Source organism: Struthio camelus, chromosome 1 (assembly GCF_040807025.1).
Source record: "Struthio camelus isolate bStrCam1 chromosome 1, bStrCam1.hap1, whole genome shotgun sequence".
NCBI lineage: Eukaryota > Metazoa > Chordata > Aves > Struthioniformes > Struthionidae > Struthio > Struthio camelus.
The window spans coordinates 97,114,770-97,142,461 of NC_090942.1; the positions used below are offsets into that span (position 1 = coordinate 97,114,770).

At 43.3% G+C, this 27,692-nt stretch overlaps 2 protein-coding genes across 6 annotated transcripts; both read left to right on the forward strand.

The window, feature by feature from the left end:
- Nucleotides 1–90: 90 nt before the first annotated feature.
- SLC19A2 (solute carrier family 19 member 2) lies at nt 91–12,991 on the forward strand. The gene is made up of 6 exons (XM_009675268.2): nt 91–298; nt 415–1,020; nt 4,354–4,576; nt 8,598–8,790; nt 9,699–9,840; nt 10,410–12,991. The coding sequence occupies exons 1-6, from the start codon at nt 137–139 to the stop codon at nt 10,533–10,535; spliced, it is 1,452 nt and encodes a 483-aa protein (XP_009673563.2). The 5' UTR covers nt 91–136; the 3' UTR covers nt 10,536–12,991.
- CCDC181 (coiled-coil domain containing 181) lies at nt 10,441–27,195 on the forward strand. Of its 5 annotated transcripts, XM_009675172.2 has the most exons (7): nt 14,248–14,676; nt 16,699–16,811; nt 20,437–20,597; nt 21,155–22,132; nt 24,629–24,775; nt 25,412–25,566; nt 26,231–27,195. In XM_009675172.2, exons 3-7 carry the CDS (start codon nt 20,460–20,462, stop codon nt 26,391–26,393), a joined length of 1,581 nt encoding a protein of 526 aa, XP_009673467.2. In that variant the 5' UTR covers nt 14,248–14,676; nt 16,699–16,811; nt 20,437–20,459; the 3' UTR covers nt 26,394–27,195. The 5 variants fall into 5 exon arrangements, with proteins under 5 accessions (XP_068815684.1, XP_009673467.2, XP_009673468.2 ...); XM_068959583.1 differs by lacking the exons at nt 14,248–14,676; nt 16,699–16,811 and adding an exon at nt 10,441–10,578; XM_009675173.2 differs by lacking the exon at nt 16,699–16,811.
- The last annotated feature ends 497 nt before the right edge of the window (nt 27,196–27,692 follow it).

Here is a 27,692-nt window from a genome sequence, read left to right on the forward strand (position 1 = left end):
AAGAGCAGCGCCGCGGGCACCCGCGGCTGGAGGTGCCTTTGAGAGGCGGCGGCGGCGGCGGCAGCGGCGGCAGCAGCAGCAGGAGCCCCCTGGGACGGGGCCGCCTCCCCCCTCCCCCCTCCCCTCCCGGCCCGTCATGGCGGGGGCTAGGGGGGCCCGGGCGGGCGGCGGCGGGTGCTGCTGGGCGCTGCCCACGGCGCTGCTCTGCGCCTACGGCTTCTTCTGCAGCGTGCGGCCCTCCGAGCCCTTCCTCACCCGCTACCTGCTGGGGCCGCACAAGAACCTCACCCAGAGCCAGGTAGCGGCGCCCGGCCGGCCTACGCCTCGCCGCCTGCCGGCGATAACGTTGTTTTTCGTGGTTTCTTTTTGAGCGCCTCGGTGCGGGAGGGTTACCGCCGTCTCTTCCCCTTGCAGGTGTTCAACGAGATCTACCCGGTGTGGACCTATTCCTACCTGGTGCTGCTGTTCCCGGTGTTCCTGGCCACCGACTATCTCCGGTACAAGCCCGTGGTGCTGCTGCAGGGCCTGAGCCTCATCGTGACGTGGTTCATGCTGCTCTACGCCCAGGGGCTGCTGGCCGTCCAGCTCCTCGAGTTCTTCTACGGCCTGGGCACCGCCACGGACGTCGCCTACTACGCCTACATCTACAGCGTCGTCGACTTGAACCTGTACCGGAAAGTCACCAGTTACTGCCGGAGCGCCACCCTGGTGGGCTACACCGTGGGGTCGGTCTCCGGGCAGCTCCTTGTGTCGGTGGCAGGCTGGTCCCTCTTCAGCTTAAACGTTATCTCCTTAACCTGCGTGTCCGTCGCCTTTGGTATGGCCTGGTTTCTGCCAATGCCCCAGAAAAGCCTTTTCTTTCACCATGCCTCAAGTCAGCCAGTTGGCAGGGAAATGAAGATCATAGACTGTAAAAATGGATCTGCTGTCCAAGATCATCCTGACATGCGGAGGACACCCGGTTGGGAGGACGAGACAAAAGTTCCCTTAAACGTGGAGGGGCAATCCTCACAGAGGCAGGTAAGCTGCGTCCTGGGTTGAAACAAACAGAAGATGCAGCGCTCGTGTGGCTTTCGTGCATATATGTATGTGTGTGCAAATATACATATATACATAAGTGTGTATCTATATACATACATGCACAACTGTCATGTGTATATGTATTGCAACTGTTGCATGAGTTGTTCTGCAAGGTACAGAGTGAATGGGTTTTGTGTTATGATTCTGGAAGGAAACCGCTGTACTACCTGAGCGCTAACACTGATAAGTCACAGATATACAGAACTCTGATATCCGAGTTGCAGGAAACATCTTTGCATCACGTCAATGGTTAATGCAAACTGCCAGAACACCAGGGGCTAAGCCAGTAACACCCTGCTTTTGTGGGCTACGTAACTGAAAACAAAGTCACTGAGGGCAGTTGTGTGTCCTGTTCATTACAGATGCCTGACCGCTTGTATGGAAGCAAGCATGCAGGTACCGTCCCTTGCTCAGGGATGGCATGCATTAGGTCTTGTGACAGGATAAGCAAAGCAGCCTCCAGTTTTGAGGCCTGATGCCTGCGTTTAGTTGCTTGACCGGACAGGTCTCTGCCATGTGTCAGCCAGGTAATACGTGTTTATCTGAGCCCGGTGTGGCAGAGAGGCTTCAAGGCCCTGGTGGAGGTTCAGGTGTTGCATAGGCTCAGCCAGTGTTAGCTTGGCTGATAAGGGGGTCCCAAGACGGGATTGGAAATAAAGTGTCAAATCAAGCCCCCAAAAATGGGGGAGTTTCGCTGGGGGGAAAGAGGTCGCTGCTGCTCCTCGGTCAGAAGGAGGTTGTGTTGGTTTTGAGAACAGGGCAGAAGGTAAGTACTTTTGTTGGTTTAGCAAACTAATAGGGAATTCACTTACACATAAGCTAGTCATTTAACTAAAAAGAATGAGGAGTTGGTATAATTTTTTTTTTTAAGACAAAAGCAAAGAAATAGTGGTGTTTATAGATTATGCTGTATCTGCACGTGTCAGAGCTGTGGTTTGAACATCCAGGTGGGGAAGGCAAAGGGGCTTGGCACTGGCTATGTTAGCTGGGGCAGGGGAGGCAGCATCAGATGCTGCTTCCAGCTTGTGTCTCGTCAGGCTGCAGCTAGGAATTAAAAGAATTAGCATTCCAGGGAACTAATCCTGCCTGATCCAGCCCGGTTCTGTGAGACCCTGAGTACTGAGTAATACTGAGTATTACTGAGTAATAAAATACTGAGTAATAAAAAAAAGGGCAGTCTTTGTTTTGCTTTGTCTTCTGGTGGGAAGAAATGAGGATGTCCCAGAGAAGCATCAAGCGTTTGTAGTGGAATATTTGAATCGGTGAATTTGACCTGAAGGCCTTTCCCTCTGGCCTTTTCCTTAGGGAGGACCTCCAGCAGTCCTCATCAGAGCTGGGCTATTTTCAGATACTGGCATCAATGCTCAAAGGGCACCTTACCAGTCCTGGTTCCAGCAGTGGGAACACCATAGTCATGTTAGTGATAGCTTGTAAATGCCTCTGGAGATTTTCTGGTCTTAGGGTAGGGGTGGCTTTATTGAGGCAATTAAAAGCAGAAGTATTTTGAGCCATGGTATACTTTAACATGTTGAAGGGTACTTATTAAACAATTTAAGACTAAAGCACCTTAAAGCATCTAAAACTCTGTGCCAGTAATGACTAAGGGATTAGCATCAATTGTCTGTCCCTCTTTCTTTTATCTTATTCCCATACTATGAGAACAAGGGTGGTTCCAAACTAATGGTGAAAAATTTTAAGTAGATGTGAATTAACTGAGCTCTCCATAGCTTGTTAAGTAACACCAGCTGCTGAAAGCTAAGAAGCATTGTCATGTGATTATAGTTCTTCTTACTAAGGTAATGGTAACCACAATGTATAATCCTAAATTAATGGCTGTATGAATAATTGTACTGAAGAAGTGTTTCCAGATGGTGGGAGGACAGATAGGCTTCTTCTGGCTCATCAGGCACCTGCTTGTGTAGAACTTGCTGAATCAGTTTTTGCAGCATATGACAGTTCTCTTCCTTGGTTTTCCTGTGCCTGAACTTCACAGAAAACTTTGTTTGGGAGTTATGTTGCTAATATTCTTACTTTGCCTTGAGCTGTCCTCTTTCCATGTGATTCTGTCAGGCTTTAGAGAGGGGCATCCACACCCACAGCAGGTATCTTGCCATTGACAAAGCACCAAAGGGACTGTGTGATATTTTATAAGGATACTCAGAAATCGGTGACACTTTGAAGGGTGCAGGAAACAGTTCAGGTCACAGTAGGCTAAAGTCTTTCTTGGGGATCTTATTGGAGGGACCTTAAAATGAGATTTATTGCTCTTGGAGAACGGTCTTTCCAAGGCATGCAATGCATGATTTCCCCTGCACAAGGCACGTGGCCAAGAGCCCAAGGTCGTTGCTGCTTGTGACTGGAAACTGCTCTGAAACTGGATGTGCCATGGCCCAATATCCAATGGCTCAGTCCTGTTACTGTGCTAAAAGTTTTTCTGTAGAGAAGTCAAAAGAAAATCTCTTACTGGGCTGCAGATGCCTAGTGGGACTCAGGAGCTCTGCAAAGTCTTATGTGAAGTAACTGCTGCTTTGATTTCTATGGAAAGGGTATGCCTGTCTTCAAAGACTCTTGTGTGTACGTGTACATACAGAGACCATAGTTAGCAGCTCTAGCTACAAAGGAAAGATATACTAGTTTTCTCTGCTGCTATTCTTGTAAAGTGGCTCAGAATATAATTCTAACAGCCTGTGTGTAAAAGGTGATTTTTCACTTTCATTGTAATCCCTGAGCACTAGTACTAAGGAAAATTGACTTACTTTGAGAAAAATACTCATCAAGTTGCTTTCATATTCTCCGCACTACCAAATGTAGTTGAATTTGGATCAGGACTTAACAAGCAAAAAGCATCACTGATACTTCTGTCTTTATGAAGTGAATGACTGGCTTCTCATTCTGTTTGCACCACAATGTTCATTTTGAGCATTCTCCTGTATTTCTTCTCTCTGGTACCCTTCAGCTGCTCTCATAGTCCTTTCAACAACTAGCAATTACTGCTGTCTGCTTGAGAGAGACAAGGATCAAATGGGTCATGGAGAGCAAACCGAACCCTTCTTTCGCACAGAAGCGGGCTGTCCTGGTTAGCGTAGAGACCAGCTACTGGGACAGTGTAATAGGGAAGCTTTTTATTGATTGCTGTCTGGAGGTTTGTGACCAAAAGTGGTAGCGTCACTCACTAGTGATCAGATCACTTGAAACGAGCAATCTTGTGGAGCAATATGAAGTATTTATAAGCAGAGCCTAACATTTCTCCCCCTCCCTCTCCCTTCTATGCAGGAGCAGAAAGTAGACATTTTAAAGGTGCTCAGAGACCTCTGGCAAGACTTCCTGCAGTGCTATTCCTCGCGAACCATGCTCTGCTGGTCTGTGTGGTGGGCACTGTCAACCTGTGGCTACTTCCAGGTCATCAACTACGCTCAGGGCCTGTGGGAGATGGTGCTGCCTTCTCACAGCTCGGAGATCTACAATGGTGGTGTGGAGGCAGTGTCCACGCTGCTAGGTAAGCTACTGACATAGCTCTTGCTTTGCTGTGTGACTGCTGAGAAATGCCTTGTGTCCCTCAAAATCACCAGCGCCCAATTTGGAAGTGTCTTTGTTTCCCTGCACATGCAGGAGAGGGAATATCTTGTCTAGGATAGTGCTAAGTGATGTTGCTTTGGGGCGACTCTCCTGTGATGTACACAAGTACAGTATTCAGTACTGAGTTTGTTGCTGCATGCAGCACTGATTCTTGTAATCCAGTATGCAGGTGTTTAAAGGAGCCTCCCAAGTAGATCTTCTTTCTGAAATATTTGGCAGAAGGTTCTAAATGCATGGCTGACTGTATGTTCTTGGTTGTTAGTGTGACTGCAGGCCTAAAACAGTAGCAGTTATGCCTGTTTTGTTTTATTTCCTTTCTCAGGGTGCGTAGGGAACATGTGAAAGTTTGCTGTGGATACCCAGCATGCAGTGAGCCACCACGTAGTCATTTCAGTTGTTAAGAAGAAAAGCTATTAAGAATAAAGAAATCACTTGACTTGAAAGGGCCAGGCAGGTCAGTCAATACAAACATCCTGCTTATTAAGTTGTTTAATACTGTTCCATTATCAGAACTAGGACAACACTTTTCTAATATTGCTTACGTAGCCTTTGAGAGGCACTTTAGGTGATGCTTCAGTATGTTCCTTTTCTTTGACGGATTCATTATTCCACCGTCTGCTGGGGTCATCATCTTCTTGCAGGGGGAGAGGGCAGCAGAAATGAAGGTATACAAACAAGGAAGGCCTGGTGCTTGCTTAGACATGTTCAGCTTCTACATGGAGTTCAGTGGGAGCCATGGCAGCTTTATAGCTCTAGAAACTGGTCTAGCACCCATTGCTAGTTGGGCTTGAAACTGTCAGGGATTTGATTCTTAAGGCTCTGACTGTTGAACCATCTTCTTCATCATGCTAAACTTAATTAGCATGCGTTCATATTCTGTTTCTCTGCTCTCCCATGATGCTGTGGCTCTTATTTCTTGTTTGATTTGGCTTCCTCTGCCAAAGACCTGCTTCGGTCTCGGGAAGAGGAATCGGTTCTGAGGGAAAGAAGATCAGTTCTAGTCAGCATCTGGGCGCAGTAACTGTGATTCACTGTTGCCGAGAAAGTCTCACGTACCTTGACTGGAGCACGCTCTATGAAGTGGTATCTTCACAGAGGGAAGCTGTTAGTTTCTGAAAAGTCTTTACCAAGCATCTAAAAATTGATTACGTTAAGAGTTATAGCTGGGCCAAATGTGGGCAGATTTAAACAAAAACAGAAACCAAACGACAAAAGGATCATTCTTCAAACCTTATTATGTGCCTTTTATGTTACGGTTCTTTTCTAGAGCTTGTGGACAGTGGACCTATTTGAAGAAAAGATGGTTGGCACTACATTCAGGCAAAACTGAGGGGTTTTTGCTTGTTTTTTTCTACTTTTGATGTTTTCTCTACATCCTTTTTTTTTTTTTTTTTAATGGTTGAATCAGCCTGGGTGAAGTTTTCTGAAAGCCAAATTAACCTCTGTCCCTGAACTGCTCAAAAGACAGCAAAAATCCTTCATATTGACACAGATTCAGACAAGTGAAGTTTAGTTTAAAAAAAAAAAAAAAATCCATAGCAGGAAATCCTGAAATCCATAGCAGGACTGGAAGGAACCTGTTAAGGATGGGAATCCAGTGACCTGATTTCCTAAGCACTAGAGCAAATGCTCAAACTTCTTCCAATTTCCAGTCTGAATTTATTCATGACCTTTGATCTCATGCCGAGGTTGTACTTTTGGTGCTCAATTGTCTCTTTTTAGTCTCTCTGTAGGCAGCCATTCTTTGTTCTGGGCCAAAGAAGCCAAGCTCTTCTACTCATTTTTTTTTTTGTTAAAGATAAGCTCTTTTGAAGATGGATGACTGAACTGCAGTCAATTTTTTTCTCAAATGAGGCCTCAGACTTGTAGGACAGCATCTCTCCTTGCTTCTCTCCCTTTACTGAAAATACCTTTCCTGGTGCATCCCAGGTCTCATCTGCTATTTTCATACCTCGTAATCATTCTGTAGTCAGCAATTAGCAACATTTGGTAACCTTCATACAAGATGCTGTTGCAATGCCCTGCTTGTACCTGTGCTGTCTTGCAGAAGGGTCTGAGTAGATCATGGTGATTCATGTGGCTGTCAGCTTCCTGTCACAGAATAGTTGAGGCTGAAAGAGGCCTCAACTGATCAAGGAGATCATTTGGTCCAACCACCCTGCTTAAGCAGAGTCAGCTAGAGCAGGTTGCCCAGGAACACTTCCAGTTGGGTTTTGAATATCTCCAATGGTGGAGACTACACAGCCTCTCTGGGCAACCTGTTCCAATGTTCAATCACCCTCACAGTGAAGAAGCATTTTCATATGTTCAGATGGTCCTGGGCAAGATGAGGGTTTTTCTTTCTAGTGAGGCTAATTGACTATTTAGAAGAATCCCTGCAGCTTCTTGGCAATGTAGCAATACCCCACCTAAAGGTTGCAATGTGAAACCACTGAATCCGCTCTGCATGTCTAAGTGCAGGGCACGGATTGTGTATGCTTTCATGATTAGATGTCTGGCTGGTATGGCCTTGAGGCATAGGAGGAGTATAGCTTCATGAATTGCCACTAAATGCCAGAAAGTGGGATGATGAATGCCTTTCTTCCTGAGCCTCTGAATTGCTTGAACAGTGGAAAGGAGACTCTAGGGACTTAGCTGCTTTCTGCATCTCAGGGCTTTGCTACTAGGGAAGCCAGGCTTTCAAACTGGAAAATGTCAGTTGGGTAATGTCACTGGACAGGCAGGCACTGGAAAGAGCTGTTTGGGAGGGGAAAATAAAATCCTTTTCCTTGGCATAGCCATCTTCTTTGTTAGTCTGCAAGAGTGATGTGAGGGCTGTCAGGGTTGCAAGCTTGTACACCCTGATGGTACGTAGGGAGCCTTCGTGAGCCTGAAGGATTTCTAAGATAGGCCAGCTGAGAGTTACAAAGAGGCTAGATGCTGTACTGTAGTGCTTCTGTACGGTGGTCAAATGCTTAATGCAATCCTGTTTTTCAGAGATCTGCAGTAAACCTCCCTTTGTCAATATGCTGTTTGTCTGGTTTGCTGTGTACAGCAGCATTGTTATGCTGTTGGTTGTTATTTGGCTTGTTTGCAGAACAAGGCCTATTTCCAGCAGGAATTTTCTTGTAATGTGATCTGTATTTGAGCCGCTGAGTAGTTACAGATGTGATGGTGTATGAAATCACACGTTATCTACTGGTTGTGTGAAATACCGTATTTTTTCTGTCTTCTCTATCTTGTTTCTGCCTTCCCCTCCCCACTTTTTTAAAAAGCCAGCAGGAGTTACAAGCTTGTTTTGGTTAGAAAGGATTGTACATGAACAATCAACAGTGAAGAGGTTTTTGTGTGTGTGTGTGGTGTTTTTTGTTTTTTGTTTTCCCCAGCCTCGGTAGCTTGTAGTTAAGGTGCTTCTTGGGAGAGGTAGGTTTGAACTCCTGCTCTCACTCTTGTAGCTGGAGTGAAGATGACGCTAAATGAGAGTTTTCACCCAGGAAGCAGAAAACTTGAACAGCTGCGTATCAAAGTGGACGTCTTCTTTCCCTTCCCTCTGCCAGTGAATGTAGACCCTGAAACACAAAAAATCATTAGCTGAGCGCCTTTTTTTAAACCAGGGTTTACATTTCTCTGCCACCCAATTGACAATATTTCTACAGTCAAACACAGAAGACTGTTGAGCAGCAGCAATCTGAGTCATGGGGTTGTAGTGTTTACGAAGCCAGGGAGGAGATTTCGGAAGCAGTTGCCATAGACCTACTTTTTTTCCCCCATAAAAGCGAATAGGAGTTTACAGTTGGCTTCCAGGTGAGGGAGGTCAGGTCAGGAAGGAGAACGTCTAAGGTAGACACATTAGTGTCTTCCGCTTCACTTATGGTTAACTATTAGGGGCTGCACAGACCCTATTCGACAGTCTCTGAATCACTTTGAACAACTGACAGTTATGTTTTCCTTTCTCCTCACAGGAGCTGTTGCAGTGTTTGTTGTGGGTCATATAAAAACATCCTGGGCCATGTGGGGTGAGGTGGCACTTGCGCTGTTCTCCTTTCTTATTGCTGCTGCTGTATATATCATGGACACTGTTCGTAACATCTGGGTGTGCTATGCATCATATGTTGTCTTCAGAATTATCTACATGCTGCTGATCACAATAGCAACGTGAGTACTTTTTGACTAATTCCTCTCAAAATTATAGTTGTTGTGAAAGCTGGCATTTTTCTCCAAGTAGGTAGGGTCTTGCCCACCAGGAATCTGGAAATCCGTTACAAGTGTGGCTAAGCTGTTGTGTTGTGATTCAGGTTGGCGACTGAAGCATGGAGAGATTTTTCTGCTGGCAACCTGCCCAAGGTCAGAAGTCTCATGACACAGAATTGTCTCTAAATACTAGATAGCTCTGCCTGCCGTGGGAAAGGTTTCTTCATAAACATGGTTTGAGTGAAGTGTTAGCTGAGGAGAAGAGGACAATGTTGTACCTGTAATAGAGGGTCATTTCCCCCTAAACTCTAAGGAGGAAAACGTCCTTAATGTCCCTTGGGGGAGGAAAATGCTGCCGTTGATCAGCCACACACAATTACTACATGATAGTTCAAGCATGATGTGAAGAGGAGATGCTGAAGCTGGTAGGGAGAACTGTAGGGAGTTCTGGTCAGAAGGATGCAGGAGGTTACGGATTACATCACGGTAGGCTTTAAGATTGCCAACAGCAGGTCTCCGGCATTTGAAGAGCATTGTACCTTCTCTGGGTGACCAGGCCCTTTGCAGCTGCCCCAGACTGGGGGGCTAAGTAAGAAAGAATGCAATCCACAGAGCTCCCAAAGTTTTTGCAGTCTTTCAGATGTTCCTGTGTGTCTTTTCTAGCCTCTGTGCTATTTTATCATGGCCCTACTTGGCAAAGTACACTGTCAGTGCAAGGAAATCTAATTGTGGAAAATATAGGACTAGCCTAGGCAACTCTTTGGCTTACATAGTCTTCTCATGTGATGCCTTGTCCAGAGAAGTTCCTCCTATTCCTGCTTTTCCCCGATTCTTCCCCATCCTTATGTTTCTGGTCCTCCCTTTCTTTCCAGGTTCCAGATTGCCACAAATCTTAGTGTGGAACGGTATGCCCTGGTATTTGGGGTCAATACTTTCATTGCCTTAGCACTTCAGACCGTGCTCACTTTGATTGTCGTGGATGCCAGCGGGCTTGGGTTAGACATCTTTACTCAGGTATGCTAGCTTCTTTTATCTTTACCAACGGGAGGGAGGGAAGTAAATCAAGCTATAAAGCTTCTCAGCTACCTGTTTCTGGGTCAAGGGTTTCGTGGCAGAGAGGTGTTTACTGATTCTTGATATTTTAGAAGAGGAAGGGAGCTAGCATGTTAAACTTCTAACAGATTTGGTGTCTGTTTTGTTCAGCCATTCTGATTTCTGTCCCCCATGGAGAAATTGGATGGATACTCAACTTCCATCATCACCTTCAGGACTTGATTTGTAGTCATTGTCTGTGGGGAATTTTGTTTAATTGTTGTATCTAAAGGCTATTATCCTGCAGCCATGTGCAAGATTCGTGGATCTGAAAACTGAACTGTTTATCTAACATCAGTCATCAGTGCTGGTGAACTTAGTAATAAAGGCAGACAATAGACTGGGAGCAGCGTTTCAGTCAGCAATCTTAACTTACGGGGAATGTTTTTTTTTCTCCATATGAGGTTTGCTGTAAAAGAGTAGATGATCTTTTTTGTTTCTAACTGCAAGTTTTCTTGTCTGTTTGTTTTTTTTTCTCCCTTTCTTTGCAGTTCATGATTTATGCCTCTTATTTTGCGGCTATCTCTCTGGTGTTCTTGGGGAGTGGTATCTACAATATTATAAGGACTTACAGAAGACAAGAGCAGGTTCAAAGCAGATCTCCTGAAAGCCATTAGTGCACCAAGTGAAGACTTGCAGCAACTGTATATGAAGCGATAGGTTTGTTTTTAATCTCTGCCTTTACTTCCCAAGGCAGTCCCATTAACTGTACTTGATCTATATTTATACTATATTAGTATCACATTTTAGAAGGTATATGTATTAGCTCTTACATAAGTAAGAACAAATATCTTCTTTCTAAAATGCCTTTAGTTCTTCTGTTGCATATATGGGAAGTGCAGCAGAGAACTGTAAATTTTTTCAAAAAGTGAAAGCTCTGGGAGGTTTTGGTCTAAGCCTGTGCGTTTGGAGACTGCCACCAAAAAGGCACCTTCACAGTGATGTGGTCAACTGCTACTGTTCTTTCTGTCATTGAGATGCTGCTGCAGGGCAGAAGCAAGGGCGTACCCCTAGGCCTCTCTGTGGAGAGCTCCAGGCCTGGCATAGGAGATGGCCTTAAGTGCATGCTCTGCAGTGTGGCTTTTGTTGTGTCTGCCCCGTGATGTTAGATGTACCTTTCTGAGGACTAATACCCTTTGAGACATACACTTATGTCTCTGCATATGCACATACATCCTTTAGCTGCTTGTACTATTTCTGCTATTCCCGTCTGCCATCCTTACTGCCAGTTTTACCATAGTTGATCATGGTACTTCACCTGCAAACTCAGCTTGGGGTGACTCGTGATGCTGGTGAATGGGTTATCAGCAATGCTGCTTGTGCTGTGAAGGCCTTTGCCCAAGGGACTGTAAAGCTGGAGGGGAAGCTCACAGGGAGTCTAACTAGACAAAACGTTCATCCCGAGAACCCTTGGATGTCCTCACCTTTGTCCTTTGGGACTCCAGATTCCAGCAGTCATAGGAGTTGCTAACTCATAACCCTTGAGGCTGGGCTGTTTCAGTGAGATGGTGGGTGTGAATGTAGTACTGAGAAGGAAGGTGCAGGATTTCAAGCTGTTCTTTATAACCTTGGAGAATTATGACTGTGGTGACTGAAAAGACGCTGGTCGTTATTGTAATTAACAGGATGAATGCCTGAGATTTTTCAAAACGTTGATTTCTTAATCTGTCACTTCCTTCCCTTTTAAAATGCCTTGATGCTTCTGGTGGATCTCTATCCACTAGCTCTACCTCCCTTTCCACCTAAGGAGAAAAATGGATGTTTGGGGAGTATTTTTTTTTTTTAGGTTTATTCTTTTTTTCTTTCTTTCTTTCTTTTTTTTTTTTTTCCCTCCAGTCAGAGCAATGTAGGACTTACCTTATACCTGTTTTTAGAAATAACTTCTTTTTTCCAAATCATCTGAGCACTGGGAAGGAGTTGTTCTGAGCTCTGGCACCTGGTTATGTGGGCACCATGACCTGCACAGCAACAGAAAACCACAGTATACTGTAGGCTGGCTAATAGGCTGTCCCTGCTGCTATGCAGCTCATGGTGAGTTTAAGTGTGCAGGAGAAACGGCAAGGGATAAGATGCTATGCAGCGTGCTTCCCCTTCATGCCTTCTCCTCTGTGTGGTAGTTAGAGTTAATTCCCATCAGGGCCTGCAGAAGTAGCCTTGGTGTATTGCTTGGTTTGTTTAATGCTATGGTGGCTTCAAGCACCTGGGCTGGAAAGGTTTTTCTCCCCTGGCTGGGACAGGTATAGTTTACTCATCACCTGTGTGAGCCTCGGCCTTTACTGCATGAGGTGAATGATTAATCAGTTTGGGATGTGCTGCATGGGGTCCATGGAGTCCTTTCAGACTGGCTGCTCAGGGGAACACACTCCCCAAAACCTCACTGTGTTTGCAGCCTGGCTTGTAAAATGTCTTGGGGCTCAGCTGTGTTGACATTTATACACGTAAACTTAACTGCCTTATCCTGAAACAGAAACTTGAAACTACCCATGTATATATTCCTTTCTTTACCATTTAAAAAAATAAATTTCTGAAGCAGTGAAACACTAGCTGAGCTGTCCTGGGAAAAGGATAACAAGTGCATGTCCTGTTCATTGGGTTTCTTGGCCTGATGGCAGTTACAACAATAGGTTAGGAGTGGGCGTGTGGCACTTCTGTCAAATAAGCAAAAGAAGCAGCTCAATGTTAATCACATTTTTCACATAGAACAGATCTTTGATGGGGAACAACTCAGCCTTTTAAAAGCAAGTCAAAAACTAACCAGTGAATTACAGCAATAACAAAATGGTATTTCTACTGAAGTCATGAAATTGTGGCAACTGTAATACAGAGTGGCATGCTACACTGTGTACGTATTCGAGCCTATTAATGTATGGAAGCTAAACCGGGACGTTGTCTAGGTTCTTATGTTGTACTGTTGCTGTGATGATGAGGTGACTGTAGAGCCTAACTGGACCTGTATACAGAGTGATTTGATGCTTATGAAGTACCGTAAACATGTTGGCATTGTTGGTAGGACCCCTTCAGTTTGGTTCTGATTGAACAGTTAATTTTTGTTAAATAAAAATGTTTTATGAGATTTCCTGTGTGGCCGGTGTTTGTTTTTTGTATTTTGATACCTTCCTAACCAATAGCAGTGCTGCTGCAGGTAACTAACATAGGTGGTTCTGAGCATCTGTTGCATAAAGGAAAGACATACAGGATAAACAATGCAAAAAGGAACTAAGCCTTAAAAAAGGCTATAGCTATTGGCTGTTTTGTGTAGGTTTGCAGAACTCTGTGAGTGTCTTGTGCCTTGCATCTGGTATTACAGATCTGTAATTGCTGAACAGTTCAAAAATACCAGTGTGTAATTCCAGTTCAGGCTAGCCTGGCAGTGGAGAAAGTCAACCACTAGTGCAGGTTACCCCCAATCGTTAGGCACAAATGCATCTGTCTCGCTACGGGAGAGTGCAAAGGAAAGCAGATGTCAGATTAGAGTAGATGTCAGATCGCTAACGCTAGTTTGTTAGTCTTGAGGATGGGAAACATAGCTTAAGAAAAGCTGTCCCTGTTCCAGCCCATAACCAACATTTCTTTAAGGTCTATGCTTTTGTTATATCAATCAATGGATGAGTAGAGTTTTTGTTTGTTTGTTTTCCTCCCCCACTCCCCCCACCCCTACAAAAAGATCTGCAGGAAAATATGGGAAGAACACTGCAACTCTGAAGAACATTCAAAACTGAAATCAGGAACTATGGCTGTCTGAGTAAGAATGGATGAAGCATCAATGACATGAAGATAGTAGCCAGGTGCATGGGAATGCATAAAGTAGTTCTGGGGGTGCTTGCACCTGGAAATAAAGAGCGGGTTCTCCCAAGCCAGCAGTATACAAACAAATAATATTATCTGTCAGGGCTTTCTAAATATGCTCTTGCCTGAAGGAACTACATTATGAACATGCAAGCAAAACTACACCCCATCTACCAAAATGTGCAGCTTTATTTTCATCCTATTTTAGAAATATCTACTCCCATGTTTGTGGATGGAACAATTGCAGATGCCAAATGCTTCTTCTACAGGGGAGACTGGGGGAAGGGGATTGTTAGGGGTTTTCTTCCTCTCTCTTTTTTCTCTTGTTGATATTTATTATCAACTGTGGAAAATTCAGGTTACAACATAGGCAACTGCTGCCCCCCCCCCCCCCCAAAAAAAAACCCAGTCCACCCATTATATTCTCACCCATACCTCAACCTCACCTTAGAAAACCAAAGTAAGGCAGTTGTTCTTCCTCCTGCCAGTTGATGGGTTACCCTTAATTTGGGATTCTTATCTGATCTGCTGAGCGCTACTGCCATCCAGGGGCTTCTTAACTATGCAAGGGCTGAAAAGCTATATATAAAGCAGGAAGGAAACTGGTAGCTGAGAGAGCTGTAGCATTACCATTTAAGATGGAAACAAGTGTTTGATCTCCCTGGTGCCAGTGAAAGGTGTCGTATCAAAAATCCTGAGGCTGCTCTTGCCCGTGAGCGAAGCTGGTCCCCGTGAACTGTGGTGCTTCTCCTTGCTCCTCCCATCGCGTGCCTCCATGAGGGCAGGCAGCCGCATACAGCGAAAGCTGAAAAGGGAGACGCAGCTACTGTCAAGCAGCTTAACTCCTGTGTTAGCCATACAGCACGCAGCATGTTTTGATGGAGACGAGATAAATGCAATGCATGGCAGGGGCTTCTCCCTGGGATGCTGCGGCTGTTTCTGGGCTCCAGTAAACGCCGGGGGCTACTCAAGGTAAGCGTTACAGCTAGATTCGTGTATACTGCACCGGGCTGTTACACTGCTGGTAAGACTTGACGTAGTTCCTGAACTTTATTATAGGATCTTTGTTAGGGGCAGAGGGCAGGTGCTGGACTTAACGCTGTCCAAAAGGTAATAAGTAGTAAGACCTGCTGGAGAGTGCTATAGAGAGCACCACCCACCACCGTACTCCAGGGATAGCACAGGCTCTGACGGCTGCCCAGTCGTGGCAGGATTACAGCTCAGCTACCCTCTGGCTGTGTGCAGGCGTGAAACAGCTGACTGTGCTGTTTGGGTAAGGAGAGGGGTTAGTATAGAAGTGGTTGCATTTTCTCCTCTATCAGCATGATTGTAGCCAACTCCTGGGAAGGAGAGAGGGAGTTTGGTTACAGAAGGTAGCAAGACATGGGAAACTCTGGGCACTATTCCTAGCTGCTCTTAACAGCCTCAGTCATCGTGGGAAGGCAGGCAGGTCCCCAGCATCATGTGCCAAGCTGATATGGGGACAGGCAGGTTCTCACCTGCTGGGAATACTGGAATCTCCCTGTGCCCTGCTACTTTGTTTGCCCATCAGCAAATCTCTCAGACCTTTCTTGCCTCTGTTTTGGTATGAGTAAAATAGGCTGTTTCCTACAAAAGATGTTAAGGTGTTTGTTTAACATTGCCCTGAAACTGTTGTGCAGCCTGTATCTGTGCAATATGTTTGCTTAGCATAAATCAGTGCTCTGTACACACAGTATCTGATTAATGACATAGAAAAGAGCAACCAGCACGTTAGGGCTTATCCTTGGAGTCTCCTTGCTTGGCTATTGTTTTCACTGTTTTCTTTCCACAACTGATCATATGCAACTCCCTCACAGGCAGGAACGCTTGAAATCCTAGGTTTAACATTATATGGGTTGACACACACAGTTGTGCATTTTGATTGATCTGTAAATATCATGAAATTATCACTATCAAGACCCAGCAATTGGGTCCAATTCTCATTTTACAAGGAAATGGAATTTATTACAAGTGGAATAAAGAACCTCTTGTGAATGAAAGATGGTCTTACAGTAAAAGCACAGTTTGAGGAGACCTGGGGACTATATTGAAGCTTTTAGCTTATTTTAGTCTGCTGTGAGCTTAGCAAAGCCGCCTGTCGGTGACATGTGGAAAATCAGAATTTTGGTATTTGGTCTTTAAGTGTGGGATAAATATATGACTGTGGGTGAGGTCAGTGGTGGAATCATTGCCAGCAGGTGTAGCGTTATCTCAGGTGCATATCCAAGGCAGCCCTTCCTGCTCTCCAAAAACAATGCTGACGGCCTGTCTCTCCCTCTCGCCGTAGGCTGCAGGGCTAGAAGAAACCTCAAGGTCGCAGAGACCAGACCGTGGCTGTTGCAGGCCACCACATCACAGAGTCCTTCATAAACCTTCTGAGCTGCTCCTGGAAATGGCTTTGTTATTTGCCCCATGTTGCTTTGAATGAAAGGTTAATTCTACCCTCGCTCCTCAAGAGAGTTAAAAACTTCCCTTCGATGCCCAGGCTACACTTATTCATGGCTGGTTTCTGCCCTTATTTTCTTCCGTTCACATTAGCTCTCTAGGGTAGCGGGCGCTTTGCCCTGCGAGGTGTCCAGCCTTCTGGCCTGCCAGCGTTTGACCAGTGGCTCTCTGTGTTTCACCGCCAATAACAGCCTTTATTGTGAAAGGCTAGGAGCCTTTCTCAAGCCATCAGAAAGTTTTGCCCGCCGTTCAAATAGCGTTACTACTTCCTTTAAAAATAGGTGGCAGAGCTCTCTGGCCTTTGCCAAGTGTGACAGGAGTGTGGCGACAACAGCTCTTGCTTAATGCAGCTGATAACCAGTGTTTCATGTAAAAGGCTTTGAGTCTGTAATGAGCTTTTTGTATGCTTCCTGGCTGATTTGCTTGTCGTGCAACTCCTTTTTCAGGCCTGCTAATCCCAGGGGTACTGTGTTTACAGCCTCTAGGATTTATTCGATAATTTTTTAATTTATTTTTTTCCTCCCCTAGACAAGTCCTTGATGTATCCCTCCCCCGCTCGCTGCAGGTATACGGCCTCTCCCTTGGATTTCCATTTGTCATCTGTGCGTCAACTCCTTGAACTGGGACAGTTATTTATTCAGGTGGTTTTTACATTTCAAAGTTCTGAAAGTGATGTGTGATTAATACAGAGGGGCATTTCTTTGGGAGATGAAGGGGGGGAAAAATCTTATTAATAAAAGCTCACATTTTGACAGCCGTAGCTTTGAGTTAAGCAGCTCCAACCTGCTTAGATTGCTCGTTATCAACCAACACATGAATAATACAACACAAAAACTACCGACACGCAAACTCTGGGAGCTGAAGCGCTGCCAGTGCCGAACAAATGCATAATTTAATAAGAGCAGAGCGTGTTTATCTAGGCACAAAAAGCCCTCTTTTAAATCACTAGTAGTAGCCTTGAACGCATGCCTGTGCGGTGCTGGTACAGCAGACCGCCGTTCATCGAAGGGATACTGCCCTTGGCAGCGGCGGGGCCGCCCTCGCCAACGGCCGCGGGCAACCGCCGCCGAGGCCCCGCCCCGCCGCCGAGGCCCGTCTCCACGGCAACGGGGCAGCACCGCCCCGCCAGAGAGACCGGGCCGCCGTTGCCGAGGCAGCGAAAAGGTGCGCGCGGAGAAGGGGGCGCTTTGGCCCTCGGGGGCCGCCGTCGGTGGTGACCGTTGCTGCGGGAAGGTGAGCTGGTGGGGGGGAGGGGCTGGCGCCGCTGTTGCCGTGGCGACGCCGCCGGGCCGGGCCGGTATGCCGCCGGCTTGTTGCGTCGCGCGTGGCGGGGTTTTATTCGCCGCCGCCCGGCGAAACGCTGCCTCGTTCGCTTTCGCGTGTGGATAGGGGCCGTGAGCGCGCCCCGCGAGACACCTGGCAGCTTCCGTGCGGTTGACTTGCAAGGGTTGCGTTCGCCGGTTTCCACAAGCAGAAGCAGCTCCGCCCGTTGGCCGGCACCGGTCTGGAAACCGGGAGCTGGGTAATACTCGTAGACTATCGTTCCCTGTTGGAGCTGGGGCCCTGAGCCGCAGGTCTACTCTCCCCGCAATAAAATTGTACGGCTTGGATGTTTATAAATATATATATACATAGTGTATGTGTATATATATATATATATATATATATATATATACACACACACTGTGTGTGTACATATATATGCGTGTGTGTGTGTATATATATATGTGCGCACACATACACAAGCAGACAAAATAGTAAATGCCAATGATGGTATCCATGGTTTTTGTTAATAGTAACTCTGCCTATCCTGTGCACAGGTATAACCAAGTGGAAGTGTTACTAGTTTTGCAGAAGAATTCATAGTCATAGCGTAAGAGTCTCCCCCCCCCCCCCCCCCAAATTAAAATATAAGGTAAAAATGAAGACTTCAGATTCTCTAAATACCTTTAGTTCCTTTTTAAAGTTCAGGCACCTTCACTGTTCTGTGTAAAAATCTGAATAAAATAGGAGCTGATTTAGGGTCTTGAGAATCAAGGCCCTTAAACCAAAAATATCTCTTCAGCCGTGTTTATGTTAACAACAGAAGAGATTGCGTTAGTACTGCTGTCCTTTATTATATATGTTATAAATGAATTGTGTTCAGTATTTTTGTTGAGTGGCACATACTGACGTGAACATGGTTCACTAAGAGCCCAGTTCAGCTTTGTAGGACACTGAATGCCATCACTTCCTGTAATTAGAAATAAGATAAGGAGGAGTAGTTCTTTTATATTGAATATATGTTAGAGCAAAATAACCTCCATTAAGAACCCAGGTGGGCACCACCACCCAAACCATAGATGTTTGTTGAAGAGAGGAGTGCTTCCAAGCAAAAAGGTTTATATGTCAAATAACAGAGGTGCAGAAAAAAAGTGATGGAAGCAGAAATGATGTAGAAAGCCAAGACAACAGTCTGAAGAAGCTTTGAAAATTTAGCCTGAGAGAAACCTAGTGTGAATAAATGATTTTTGTGGCAAGTGTGGCTAGAAGGAAGCTGAAAGTTAGGAAAAATTGCCTGCTTTCCTTGAACAAAATAGGAATGAAACAAAAAGAGGAATTTTTATAAAGTTTGTATAAACTTTTGTATAAACATGTTTCCATCAAAGTACTCTGGTTTATTACCATTCTTTCCTCTTAACTAAAACTCGGCTAAATTTTGAGGTCAAAAAGGGCAACATTCTTGTCAAGCATGGAATACTACAGGTTTTAAGAGGCAGGGCTGTGAGTGGGTTTTCGTGTGATTAAATAATGTAGAACTCAAAGGTGCTCATCAGAACATAAAAGCTTGAAGTAATTTAAGCAGCATCTTTAAGACAGAGTGGAAGTCATTTTTGGGGGACACAGTTGCAAAAATGCCTAAACAAACTGGGAAGTCCGGGTGCAGCTCATCTTATCTGCCAGGGGTGGATCGGACAGTGAGGACATAAGGAGCGATAGCCATCTTGTTGTTCCAAGGTCATCCTGGGTCAGAGCTAAGTCTTAGATCCCATATTATGTTGCCATATGCTGACACTCATATAGTGATCTTTTAGTATATTGTAAATGAGACGGATTTATCCTACAAGAGAGACGCTTAGAGGTGGCAAATTCCAGCATACGGCAAAGGAAAAAAGAGAAGAGGAATTTTTGAATAGTCAACATTTCCTGCTTTTATGTTGCTTCTGTAAACGATGATGAACAAACCAGGGAAGAAATGATGTGTGGTAAAGCTGTAAAAAGAGCAGAATCAGCTCTCTAGTCTGTGTACCTCCCATGTTTTTAACTCTTCCCTGCCTTTAGATGTAGACAGATGCCTTCAAATGAGTGAGCTGAGTAGAGGGTGGCATGTGAGGCAGTTAGCCTGGGTCTGCAGGCACTGACATTCAAGCAGTTCTTCAGGAGCTTTTGGCACCTGCGTGCTAGTCAGTCCAAAGATTGCTTGAAAGATTCAGTTTCTTATACTGACTCTTCTCCAGTTCTGTCATGGATATGACCATATCCAGCCTGATTAACTGGCTGCTGAGTATTTCCCACTGTTGTCCTCTTTGGAAATTCAAACCAGAACCGAATGCTTTTTCCAGCAGTCCTAACTGGTTTTTGTGTGACCTTTTTTCCTCTAACGCTAGTGAAGGTGATGTGGTTTGAAGGCTAGTTGCTTGTAAATATTCAGTGACTCCAGCAGAATGTTTGTATCACGAATCTAATGAGTATCTTCTTATCCTTACGGGAATCTTTCTCCTAATTTGATGTATCGTAAGCTATAGCAGGGATCTTCTAGGATTTATGCATCCCACAACTTTGCAGTATGACTTTAAAAAAGTTAAGATTTATTTAAAGGAAGGTGGGCCAGGCAGATGTAGAGCAACAACGTAAAACAGGGCTGAGAGCAGTGGAAACTCTTAGTACTTCCAACAAACAGAAAGAATCACCTTTTTAATGAAGCTCGAGACTACAAGTCATGAGATCATGAGTTCTAGTCTTAGCTTTGCTAAAGATTTACTGCAAGACATTAAATGACCTGGGTGTGCTTTGTCTCAAATCTCTACCTAGTAGCTGGAGCGGGAAAGGCAAAAATCATTCATGTTTATAAACTATTTATGAGCCTTAATTGTGAGGTGCTGTGGCACTATCTAAATAGCAGTATTGTTATTGCCCACAGGCTTTGTGTGGGTGCGCTGAGAAATATCAGTGTTCTACTTTGTGTATTACTAGTGTCTTAAAACAAGCCCTTTTCTCCTTTTGTAGTATTTCTTTAATGCATCACCAAAATGAGTGAAAGCAAAGACCAAGGCAATCCAGCAGACGCGGGTGATATAACAGAAAGTGCAGAGTATGAGGATGACTTTGAAAAAGACCTTGAATGGCTAATTCATGAAGAAGAAAAAGAAAACCTTGGTGAAGGAGAGGTATATGTTAAATTAAATGTTAATTATTTTATTTAGAAGACCAAAAGAGTGAAATTTGGAAATGTAAGCACAGGATTCAATGTGATTTGAACTGTGGTTTGAAATGTGTATGTACAGTCACTGAACTTTTCCAAATAAACCTCCTTGTCTTTATAGTGAAAAATAATTTAATGAACAGGTTATGATTGTCTTAAATCAGAAAATTCAGTGTTCACTGGAAATAATATATTTGGTTCAAAAATACTTCTGCTTCTAGTGCGGGTTCCTTTAAGTGTTTGTGCAACTCACGTTACTCCGTTTTTATGTTGTCACAGATCACTTTACTGCTTAAGCCCTGGTTTGTTAAACTTTGTGTAGATGGGAATACGGAGAAACTGCCAAAGAGTTGCTAGTGCCAGAAAAGCTATTGGTTATGATATTTACTATATGTGATAGCCTAGCTTAGGATTAGTGTGATTCATACTGCTGTTCTCTCTCTCTTGCTCTTTCCTGTCTATTTCTCTGATGCTGTTATTTGTTGGGAGAAGAGACTGAGAGAGTTATTTTTATTTTTTTAGAATCCTGAACAAAATGAAGAGGATATTGAAGCAATGATTGATAAAGGCCTGGAGGACTTTGAGGAAGGAGAAGACAGTGAGGAAAAAGAAGAAAACACAGATCAGCTTTCTGAGGCAAACGAAGATGTGAAAGTGAGTTCGCCCAATGAAGAACATTTGCTATCGAGGTCTGATGTTCAAGAGGGGGACCACGTATCTGACACTGATAGTGAATGCTCTATCCAAGAGTCCAAGCTGGAAAACGAAAAGGAACTAGATGAGGAAGAGGAGGAAGAAATAAAGCGCTACATCTTGGAAAAGATTGAAGAAGCCAACAAACTGCTGGAGAGTCAGGCTCCTGTGGATGAGAATAGAGAACGGAAATTAAAATTTAAGGATATGTTAGTAGATCTTGAAGTTCCTCCTCTAGAAGATGCTGATGTTTATAAAGCTGATTTTGCAAGAGGAGACGATGTTTCAAATAGGCTGTCTCAGCTGCATATTTCTAATGAAATGGGACAGGAAAGCACATTGCTTTCACCAGATACTGGCAAGGGTGAGGAACAGAAGGATGGGAAGATCCTAGTGGAAAAAGATGGAAAGTTTGAACTCTTGAGTTTACGTGATATTGAAAGCCAGAGCTTTTTGCCCCCAATAAGTGTTTCTTTCACCAATATTGAAACTCAACATATTTCTCCCAAATCTTCACACTGCAGTTCTTCTGGCGCTGTGTCTCGAATGAACGAAGCATCTCCAGTAAGAGCAGGAGTACGTTCTCCTGCTGGAGAAGAGTGTGTTTATTTCCCTAAGCCTCCGTCTAACCCTAAGTGTCGTCCAACTTCTGCCATCAATGCTGTAAAAGGTCTGGGAAAACGGAAGACTCCACAGAGAGCGCAGTCTGCAAGTATGCCCATGAGAAGTTCCACTTACTGTCTTTCTCCCAGGCAAAAAGAGCTGCGGAAGCAGTTAGAACAAAGGAAAGAAAAACTTAGGAAAGAGGTAAGGATACAGAGGCATCAAGCAGATCACAGTGACCATCACACTCCTCTATTTCACAGAGCCATATGTTCAGTGTATTTATTCCATCTTTCCATGGTAAAAGAGGCAATAATAACAATAAATAAATTAAATATTCATTTAATATATCCTTCATAAATATGCCTTCTTCCACCATATTGTACTTACTGCTTTTGCTTATTGACTCACTGCATAAGTTCCATTGTGGGCACACTGTTTACGGGAACCTAGTACATGACATCGCACCTCTACAGATTACATTGCAATGCAGAAAGTTGGCATCGACCACAGTAATGCAGGTATGCATTTGGCTGCTGCTGAAGTACGCAATAGATAATTAATGTATGGGAGAGCATTTAGTCATAAATTCAGATTTTACTCAAGAAAATGACTGTGAGAACTATGGACAAAGCAGGTGGAGGGTGCAACGTGTAGGGGAGATACGACTGACTTCAGAAGGGGCATGCCTTGTTGGTTGGTTAGGATGCATGCAGGTGAAGTCATGTTGAATGATCATGTAACTGGATACTTATTTTCCTATAAAGGTTTTACATGGATGAGTGTTGTAATAAATTATCCCGATAAGTTTGTTGCAAAGTCTTGGTGTCCCCCCGCCATCCCCCCCCGCCCCCACCTTTGTGGATACTGCTTTTCCTTCTTACTTGATTTTACCTGGGCCCTACACAGAGAGAAAGAAGAAAATATTCCAGGTACCATAGTTATTCTTCTTCTGTCTTTATAGGTCAGTAATTTAAAAGAAATAATGTAAACTCTATTTTGAAAAATCAAATCAGTATCTTATATTATTGCCCTACTGAAAAAAACAACCCCAAAACATTTTAGTTCTTTTTTCCAGTTCCTTCTTCAGAAAAATAATAGTTAATAAAAGAGTCAGCCTCCGACAGCTAAAACAGGAGCTTCAGAAATCTTTACAAGAAATTTAAAAAGTATAGCCATTTTGCTTCACTTTGCGTTATGGTCATACCATTGCAAAAAGGTAGCTTACTATGTATGTTGTGACTTTTTTTGCTATTTAAGATATTAAAGATTTCCTATTTGTTCTTTAAAAGCAAGATTTAGATCAATTCAGAAATTCTACATGAATGTAATAGTTAGTGGTTGCATCCGGAAACTGTTTTTGGATGTTCATTCAAGACAGGATAGGCAGTTTGGATTCTACACAAACCATTCACACTTCTCTGGGATTCCAGTCAGTTGTTTTAAACATAAGCTAAATAGTTTCGAAGGCTACTTTCTGTCCAGGAAAGTAGGTCAAGTCTGCTTTATTTGAAAAGTTTGCTGAGACTTAGCTCAATAACAAGGGGTATGAAATGTAAAGAGTTACAAGTGTGTGTTGTTTGTACACACAAAACTAGATCTCTTGGCACCATACTCCATGTATTTAAGGTAACAAGTAATGTGGTGGAGGAAAGGAAGGTTATTATCCTGAAGCAGTGTGCTACGTCTCCTCCTCTGTTGACTAACTTATGAAAAAGGTAAGAATATATTACCTTACTTCTTCATTCTTGAAGGATAACCAATAACACATTATGGATTTCCCAGGCAGGAAACATTTATTGACATTATTGGAATCTATTAGCTGGGTTTTTTTTTTTGTCCAGTAAAGTACAAATTGTAAATTTGGAAGATGCAGTCTTCCAAACTGAAGACCTACATGAACGTTCACCTCCATGAACGTTGCACGTAGGTGAGAGGAACGTCATCTATTTGAGGGAAGAGGAGATTTCTCTGAGTGTTGAAATTATTGGGAATTTTAGTTTTTGTGCCAAAGAGAATCAAAACCTGGTAAAATGTCCCAATAACTTTCTGAAGCATCATCTGAAATCTTTTCTCCTATATGTAGACACTTGCCATTAGTCAAAACGCAATTAATACTTACAAAAAGTTTTTCTCAATTTTGTGAAAATAGATTCATTTTGTAAGCTTGAGAAAAGTGTTAAGCTATTAGTGCCTCCCTAATCAAATACATTATGACTTCATGTCCAGAAAAATTTCCTATTTATAACCTGGTGCCTGCAGTCTATAGATGGTTAAAAATCCTTTAGGGTTTAGTGGTCGAGCAAGCCTGGGATGTTTCTTATTTTTAAAATGGGTCAATTTAAACTGATTTTAAGCCATTCAGAGCTATTGGACAGATCTTACTTTAGAAGTCTTGACCTGTTTCTACTGAAATGTCTGTGAGGTGAGATGAATCATGGAAATAGAAGTAATCACAAAAAAGAGTCAGACTGAAAGCGTCTGACCGTAACCTGAACCGGGGAAGTGCTCAGGCCAGCTTTTTCCTAAAGATAGTATCAACTTGATGCATTCTTTGAGTATCCCTGTTTCACTAGCATTTTTGTATGTGTCAGATAAAAATCAAACAACTCGCTTATTGTCCATTGTGACAGTGAAGGCCTTTGCAGACTAAGAGGATTATTTTAAAAATAAAGATTTTTACTCTTAATTTCATGCAAGGAAGAAGAACGGAAAAGAGAACAAGAAGAACAGAAGAAAAAAGAGAACGAGATGGTTTTTAGAGCTTGGTTACAGAAGAAGAAAGAACAAGTGCAAGAAGAAAAGCGAATTCAGCGTGCAAAGGAGCTAGAAGACTTGAACAGCAAAGTAAGATCTCTCACGTGTAGAAGTGCAATTTATAGTTCTCTGGTTAAATAGAAAAACAAAATTCTTAGCCCAGGTGCTTAGATAAGCATATGAAAATTCACACTGATGAGAAATATTTTTTGTTACGTTGTTTCCATTGAAGAGCTAGATTGACTTTCATGTTCAGGGGTTGTTCTGCCTGTCAGGGTGGCTTGTGTCATACAAACTACATACATGAATTTAGTAACCATAGCATCACTTACAGAAGACTTAGTGATGCTGTCTTTCAGTAGGAGAATAACTTCATTGGGCCCTGGAGTGAACAATGAGCAGAAAAACCCTTTGAAGTGTATTCCCTACCATCAGAGCTTGTTGGCAAGCAAGTTAACGCACGTGATGACCAAAAACTTAAGATTCAGATGCTCTATTCTGAAGTTCCTCTGTCTTGCAGCAATGGGATCGAAAAACTAAGTTTAGTATTTTTTCAAAATACTGCTTTCACATATATATTCCATGATAGATTAGCTTATGCTGTAGTTTGCTTATAAAGCACATTTCCCAATTGTGGATGCAAGATGTCAGGGAAGTTCAAAAAATTATTAATATAAAGGTCACTTAATGATAAGTCTTATGTGTGCATGTCTTTTATTTAAATAGGAGAGGAGCAGGAATCCAGAAGCAGCCTTCAAGTTATGGCTTAAAAAAAAGCACCAAGAACGCATAAGGGAAAAACAGATAGAAATTTTGAGACGCCAGGCAGAGGGCATTACCTTTTTTCCAAGAACAGAGGAATGTAACAGAGCCTTTAAAGAGTGAGTAGGCTCACTTTTCTTATTTTCTAGGAAAACAGACTACTTGAATATTGTGTAGTCTATCAACTTAGACTCATAATCAAGTTACTTTGAGTGTAGTCGTTTTACAGTGCATCATTACTGCTGAAGTCCTTATTAACTCCTTCATGAGTATATCATCATAAGCTTATACCCTAGCAAAAGTATATCAATTCCCTGGTGTTGTTTATCCACTGCTGTGAAATTACTTGTCAAGGCTTGAGCTGACCTAATGGATTGCTTGTGCTGAAAAAGGGAGCTCCTTCTCTATCCCTTTTTGCCTGTTCTGGAGCAGAGTTGCACTGGTTCAATTCACTGAACAGGCAGAAAACTAACCTGACAATGTATTTTTTTTTTTCTTGAGTCGGTGGGTTGAATCAGCTCAACGAAAGCGGGGAGGGAAAGGTGGGTGCAGAACCAGGAGTATTGGGAAAGAAAAGCAGGGCCTCCCATGTTTGGGAGTAGCAGGCTCTTAGACTGGCTCAGCCGTAACACATAAACTGTATCCTGCACCATCCCGCACCTGCAAGGTGACTCTAGTCATCTGGTTGGATGGTTAGTTAAATTGGGACAAGGGTCCTCTGAATGGGTGAGATAAAATTTTAGTCATTGTCAGTATTTCTAATCCTGGTTTTTCCCTCCACAGATGGCTAAAAAGAAAGAGAGAAGAAAAACGAGCAGAAGAGCTAGCAGCTAAAGAGCGAGTAAGGCAGCTTAGGTTAGAAGCCAGAAGAGCAAAACAGTTGCAGAATATCCACTGCATTAGTTCAGAACCTAAATCCTTTCGCTTCACAGACCATTACAGCTGAAGGTTTGATGTAGCCACAGACTTCTTGGTGGCAGCTCTTTTACTTCTTATGGCTTGAGCTTTTGCTCTTTATAGCTACTGACCTTTTGTGGTGTTTTAAAGCTTTTAAGCAAGTTTAACAATTCTCTTCAATGACAATGAATAAACACTACCTATTTATTTGTATTCTCTGTTGAAAAGCCTGATTTTATGTATAACTCAGGGATACTCTTGGTTTGACCAAATCTAAATGAGAGTGAGATCTATATGCAAGGGTGGCCCATATGAATTCCTGTCTTTAAAAAGCACTTTATACCAAACTCCACCATGAATTCCTGGATGCAGGCTCTTATGTAAAGTGTTGAATTCTTGCTGGATTAATATTGCTGTTTGCTGCTGCTTGTGAAAACTGCACACCACTTCCTGTGTTTGGAAAATGCTGTTTCCTGAGACTTTGTGATACCCTTTTCTATTGATCTGTAGACTAGCTGTTACTTTGTTGCTCAACCAGTGGAATATTTTGGAGAAAGGGGGTCAAAGGAGGCTGTCAAGTACATGAATTTCCAACAGCTTTTGAAACATAGTTCTGTGAGCCAGACTGACACATTCCTATTCAGTAGTTTCCTACTCTCTGAAATTAAAAGATGGTATTGTGTGAATCAGAACCCTTACGAGTAATCCAGCTTCCTTGATACTTGTATACATTTTTATGTTTGTTCAATCATTTTAATAACTACATCACTTTACTCAACTAAATTGTGAACTCTGACCAGAGAACAGGCTGAGATCACTAACAGAATAATAAAGTTATTGCAAGATGAGGAGCATTCTGTCCAGCTGTGTCTCTGTCCCCAACCTATTTCCTTACAGCTCAGTGTGAGCTGACATTGTTTTTATGATAATTACAGGAAAAAGGCCTTGAACCCTATCCGGGATGTAAACAGTCTTTAGCTCTGAACGTGTAATGACGACAGACAGAACTATAGGGGGGACAACACAAGTTTCCCATTTGTATTTTTCTCCTACCATGCTGAAGATGTGTATAGACATGTTCCAGAGGGTACTGCTGTTTGACCTTTTACCAACACAGGTAGAAGGGCACGAATGCATCGAATTAACAGCAAGTTAGGCTAGTTTGAGAAACAGGAATTACATCTACTGGTTAAGTGCCTTCCCCCTGTACTTTCCCCTGACAGCAAGGGCTGAATTACTTCTTTTGTCTAGCAAGCGCTTGCTATGGGAAATAGTTGCAAATGGTCATTGCATCTCCTTAACTGTAGCAAGTGAGAAAAGAAAGTGCTTCTCAATTCACTACCTCAGA